This window comes from Athene cunicularia, assembly GCF_003259725.1.
Source record: "Athene cunicularia isolate RWA chromosome 10 unlocalized genomic scaffold, athCun1 chr10_part1, whole genome shotgun sequence".
NCBI lineage: Eukaryota > Metazoa > Chordata > Aves > Strigiformes > Strigidae > Athene > Athene cunicularia.
In genome coordinates, this window is record NW_020799112.1 from 7,628,260 (window position 1) to 7,633,755 (window position 5,496).

Here is a 5,496-nt window from a genome sequence, read left to right on the forward strand (position 1 = left end):
GGGGGGGGGGGGGGGGGGGGGGGGGGGGGGGGGGGGGGGGGGGGGGGGGGGGGGGGGGGGGGGGGGGGGGGGGGGGGGGGGGCGGCACGTACACACAGGCAGCTCCAGAGGTGTGGGGCTGGGCAGTGACCATGGCAGGGCAGCCCAGCACTACAGCCCATCCTCCGCTGGGGTCTGACAGCTCACAGACCCCCACCCAGATATGGGCACGGCCATACTCCACACCTTGCCTTCCCAGTTCCCCTCCCTGTCTCTCCCAGGCTCTTCCAGGACCACCAGGCTCTTCCCTGGTCCCTCTTTTCTGCCCAGAGCACAGGTAGATGAGGAATGGTGCGGACTGGGTGCTTATAAAGAGGGGAAAAAGCAGTGGGAATGTTGCCCAGAAGCACTGTGGAGTCTCTGTCCTTGCAGGTTTTCAACATCTGACTGGGTGAAACCCCAAGAAACCAGATCAGAATTTATTGTTGACCCAGTTTTGAGCAGAAGGTTGGACTCAAGATCTTCCAAGGTTCCTTCCAAGCAAAACAACTCCGTGATTCTGTGATAATGCCAGTAAAGAGCCCAAACGTGGGGCCTGGGAGTAGATCTACTTCAGATGCTCCTGAAATACCTCCCTTGAGGAGGAGGGGGAGGTACAGAGGGAGGGGAGAATAGGAAAGAATAAAGTTGGGTCCCACAAAATGCACCAGTCCCCATCTTTTCAAGGTCTGAATGCCCCTAGGACAAATTAGGGACACCTACAAATACTATGCAAGCTTTCTGAAAACTTCCCTTTTTTACCAGGTTTCTGCTGCTGGGATCGATGTACCTCATGGTGGCAAACCGGGCCAGACCCTCCTTGTAGACAAAAATCCTCAGCGGGTCACAAGATGTGACCAGCACGTAGATCCGCATGTCAAATTTAAAGCCGTCAATAAGGAAAGGCTGTGAGAAAAGAGGCAGGAGCAGGCATGAGATAAAGAAACACTGCTAGGCATGCTGCCAGTTCCTCACTGTTGGCTGCTCTCTCTGCACTGCTTGTGCCGCTCCGCGGCAGCTCACAGCCAGGAGAAAGGCAAACCCCAGCCATGGCACTGCGGCCGCCCTAGCTGCTCTGGGAAGGTGTAGGGCAAAGACGCACAGAGGGCATGTGGTACTGGAAAAGCGATTGAGACTGTCCCTGTTACCTTAGAGATATACTGCTGACAGATCATGCGCTCTCCATGTTTGATCTCCTCAGGATTGTGCGTTATGAAGATCCCTCTTCCTTGGCAGCCGCTGTCTGGTTTGCAGATGAATGTTCTGTTTCTCCTCATGCGTCTGTAGGCCTGGAAATCGCCATAGCTGTGCAAGGCAGGGGTGGCTTTTACAAGCTGCAAAAAACCTGACCCCGAGCCCTCTCATAATGGAAGGGACTCAAACTACAGTGCTGCAGGCCAGAACAAACCAAACTTCTGCAGCAGAGGAGCAGCACGCCTGTTCCTGATCTCATCAGTTACAGACTGGTCCTCATGCCACCTGACAGAGCTCTCCTGGTTCCACCATTAACTCGGGCATATCCCCAGTGCTCCCGGGGGGTTCACAGGAAGCTGTCACCACTGTGCATACAGGAGCTGGCAAGATCTTGGCTCTGCTGCCACAGGGAGAGCAGGAGAAAATAAACAAGCCCTGGCTATGAACGAGGAGGAGGAGATCACAAGGCTTTACATCTTTTACGCCAGCTCATCAGCAAGCAGGCAGGAGGCCCCACCAGAGCGTTCCAGGGAGGAGCAGAGGCTCGCGAGCTGAGCTCCTGCCTCGCATCACAGGGCTGGTCTTCATGAGCAGCTCCCGTGGGAGCACAGTGCTTTGAAGAGTCAAGCCCATATGTCAGTTATTCTGCTGCAGATGGAGAAGCCCTTTCTCTCTCATGGGGACCACGTTTGGGGCAAGAGGGGCAAATCCCCAACACTGCACAAAAAAGCAAGACAAATCCTCCCCAGCAGTGCTGAGAGCAATCCGAGTCCAGGAAATGCAGCCTGGAAAGAAAGATGAGAGAACGAGGTCCATCTTCTCCAGGAAAGGGAAGGCACACTACTAGCAAAAGGCAGCAAACCACTGTTCTCCATGGCCAGTGCAGATGGGAGAAGTACTAAGTGCTGGTATTTCAGCAAAGACGCTTTAGGTCAGGAATTAAGAAAATCACTCTAACCACGAGTTCAGCTACAGAACAAGTGACGAGAGCCCTACTTCGTGGTCTTCAGGAAATGTAAGAATAAAATCTAAGTGTGGGCATCTTGTGTCTTTACAACCACCCAGACTTCGAGAGCCCAGAGAAGCCCAGCCTTCCACCCCAAAGCTTGAGGAATTCTGTGATGGTTTACATCTAACTGTGTACGTATTAGCGTAGCAACCTCCCCCCTCCTACCGCCCTCTGTGTGCTCAGCTGCAGTGGTCGGCAGAGGTGTGGAGGTTCTGAAGACCCCCACTGCAGTCGGCAGGGTGGAACCGCCTTGTGCCCCCATCCTGGGCGAGCGACAGGCACCGAGGCAGCAGGTGGGGATGGGAGCCTGGCACACTGCCCGACAGCCACCTCTCCCCTTCACCCTGAGCTGCTGAGAGACCTTCCCCACCCATTTACACCTCCCACTCACTCAACGCCCTGTGGCTTTCAGGGTGGGTCCCCCTCCCCAGATTTGGCCCTCAGGCAGGTGGTCTGCCCAGCAGCAAGACACATACTGCAGAGGACACCACGGGCAGATTCAGTCTAATAGCAATTAAAGGTGTGTGAAGCTAGAACCGTGTCTCAACAGCCCATTCGGTTCCAGGGAAGGTGACAAAGGCCCGGGCCAAGAGATGGAGTCTCAAGTCTCAGAGAGGCCCCCCCTGTCCCAGCCCGGGCTGTCAGGCACAGGGGCTCCCACTTCCTCATTTCACCTCCACGTTCTCAGCGCATTCACGCGTAGCACTCACTCAGCTGGCAGGCACCAAGTGCGGGGAAATATATTGTACTCCTTGGGGAAGAGCCTGAGCATGCGGTTAAGGTTGCGAGCCAACAAGTCCTTACGGCAGATCTCTATCATGCCTGGAAAATGGTTGATTTTCTGAAAGAGGTGCAGATGAAAAACAGAATCAGTGAAGGAACGGCAGGGATTCTCCTGGAGACCAGAGGAAAGCCTGCGTGCAGAGAAGCTGGCACACAGAACAGGAAGCTGGGCCTGTGGTTGCCTTGAACGTCTGCTGGGGGACAAGATTACGCTCCAACTGCTTTATCTGAACTTCAGCAGCGTGATTTATCTGCTCGTTCTGACTCTCCCTCCCTAGAGTATCACAGCTTCAGGAAGGGAGCCGTTTGTCATCAAGAACCATTTATTTCATGCTACATTAAAGGGGTTGGCAGCTTTCCAGTTCACACTGATAACTGCCAGAGCATCAGGGATGGCACCGTACCAACGACACAACAGAATTAAAGGCTTGTCAAGCTGCACCCTCTGGAACTGATGGAAGAAGGGGGCACGGGTGCTAGTACGGACACTTCAGTTCCATTCTGCAAGACGTTGTCAACTAACAACCTCCCTCTCACCCTCCCTCCTGAGCGCTTCTTGCTGGGCAGCCTTTACACAGGGGTGTTTACCTGAAACCGCTTCATTTCCATGACGCGCTCCAGAGAGACTGAGTAGTCCGTCCAATACACCGTCCACTCCTCGTCTTCTCCCACCTCTTTCAGCCCACAGCACCGTGCTGCCCGCCGCACTGTACCAGAGCAAGCACACAACAGGGGCCAGGCAGAGGATGTAAGCGCCAGGAACTGTTAAATCCCCAAAATAATCAGGGACAGAGTGTGGAACAAACCTCGCCAGGCTGCAGTTCCACTCTCGGAGATGCAAGGTATTGTTGGGACCCTTCAGGAGGTGTCAGAAACCCAACTAAACTCACCCCAGCCTCTGTACTAAGAGACATCAGCCCCCTAAGCCACATGCCATGGGGTACCACAGCACCTCCTGAACTACATCAGGCTGGAATCACTGTGGGTCTGATGCCGCATGGGCAGATACAAGTCTTCTGAAGGGATGAGTCTCATCTCTGAACTCAAAAGCTATTTGGCAGCATAAGACAAAAGCTCTGGAGCAGAAGGTTGCTGCTGGGATGGTTTATGTTAGTGCCACTTCTGAATTTGGCCTCTCAGGGGGCTGGGGAGGCAATGAAGGCCAATGCATGCCAGGAACCACTGTGACACTGGGACCTGCGGTGCCCATGCTGCCACACCACCCCCACTTGCAGGTCCCCATCCGCCCTGCCGCCTCCAGACTGCCCAAGCATGGCCTGAGGCAAAACACATGGCTCCTGTCCCTGTCCCTTGCACAGCTGACCAAGCTGTGACCTTCAGCAACACGCAAATGCAGTTGCACTGCTAGAACAGTCATTAGCAAATTGGCTAAAAGCATCCATCAGAAGACAGGAGTCTGTTCTTTTAAGAAACAGTTTGTGGCAGCAAAGAAAAGCAAGACAGGAGAGGGGACCAGCTCCCTGGAGATGAGAGGTTCTGGGTACCGGTCCTGTCTGTTCCATCACTGGCTTTATGTTAAACAGCTGAGGGCTCTCACGCCATTTCTCCAGGCGCAGGTACCAGTCCTTTATTGTAACTGCCCCTAACTAAACCCTTTTTGACTGTTTTGGCAAATGTGTGGCGAATGCAGATGTACAGAGGGGTGAGGGCTTGCACAGTTTGTGTCTCTTTAAACCAGAGGGCACCTCAGTCCAAGGTGTGAAAAACCTCCTACTTTCCACAGGAGCCCAAGTCACTCACAACCAATGAATAAACTGAAAGCGACTGTGTGGTGGAAATTCGTACCGAATGCAATGATCGGGCACCCACAGAGCCTGATGGGCTGATCTGCAGGGACGCCCGGTAGCACCTCGGACTTACCACTCTCGTACTTGCAGCTGGTCAGGTTGATGGAAGGAACACTGGAATGGAGAGACGACAGAGCAGGTGCTCAGCGAGGAGCCAGGCCCCGTCCCAGGCGCAGGCAGGCAGGAGATGGCTGCGACACAAGAGCTAACGGGCAAAACAGGAGCCAACGGGCCCAGCCAGCTGTGAGGTGACGTGGCAGCGGGGTCCTTAACAGGGCCCTGCCCTGGGCATGTCACACTTGGGATTACTGGAACAATTTAAGGGAAAGATCATTTATTTTTGGGCTCGGATGGTCCCTGAAAAGCCGCTCTGGGGCAGAGGTAGCGAGGTGAGGAGCAGGCCTGGTCCCCGGGTCCGCCTCCTGCCGCCCAAGCCCGGTAACGGACGTGAGTCAGGCGGCGCGGACGGCGGTTACGGGGGAGGGCAGGGGCCCTCCCACAGCGGGGTCCCGGCGGGACACGGGCACAACGGACTGGGGCAGGGGTAGGGGGGTGTGTGTGTGTGTGTGTCTGTGTGTGTGTCGCTGCGGCTCCTTCTGCCGCACTCGCCTGCGCTTCCTCCGCCTCCTCCGCGGCTCGGGGCCCAGGGGGCCGCCGGGGGTGGCGGGCCGGCCCGGAGGGGTT

The 5,496-nt window shown here is 55.5% G+C and overlaps 2 protein-coding genes across 4 annotated transcripts in view; one reads left to right on the forward strand and one right to left on the reverse strand.

Annotated features, from left to right (window-relative positions):
- The window catches only part of TTLL6 (tubulin tyrosine ligase like 6), an 11,051-nt gene extending 5,561 nt beyond the window's left edge, over positions 1-5,490 (reverse strand). The window contains exons 1-5 of one of the 3 annotated variants that reach the window (XM_026855771.1): positions 4,886-4,916; positions 3,593-3,711; positions 2,932-3,062; positions 1,167-1,323; positions 781-924 (exon numbers count right to left, since the gene is read on the reverse strand). In XM_026855771.1, coding sequence (XP_026711572.1) covers positions 781-924; positions 1,167-1,323; positions 2,932-3,062; positions 3,593-3,613 — 453 coding nt within the window. In that variant the 5' untranslated portion in view covers positions 3,614-3,711; positions 4,886-4,916. Of the gene's footprint in view, positions 1-780; positions 925-1,166; positions 1,998-2,931; positions 3,063-3,592 lie in introns of those variants that run through there. The other 2 variants (XM_026855769.1, XM_026855770.1) reach the window with 2 other exon arrangements.
- Positions 5,163-5,496, forward strand: part of CIB1 (calcium and integrin binding 1) — a 2,840-nt gene continuing 2,506 nt past the window's right edge. Inside the window, exon 1 of the mRNA XM_026856025.1 lies at positions 5,163-5,259. Coding sequence (XP_026711826.1) covers positions 5,163-5,259 — 97 coding nt within the window. The remainder of the gene's footprint in view (positions 5,260-5,496) is intronic.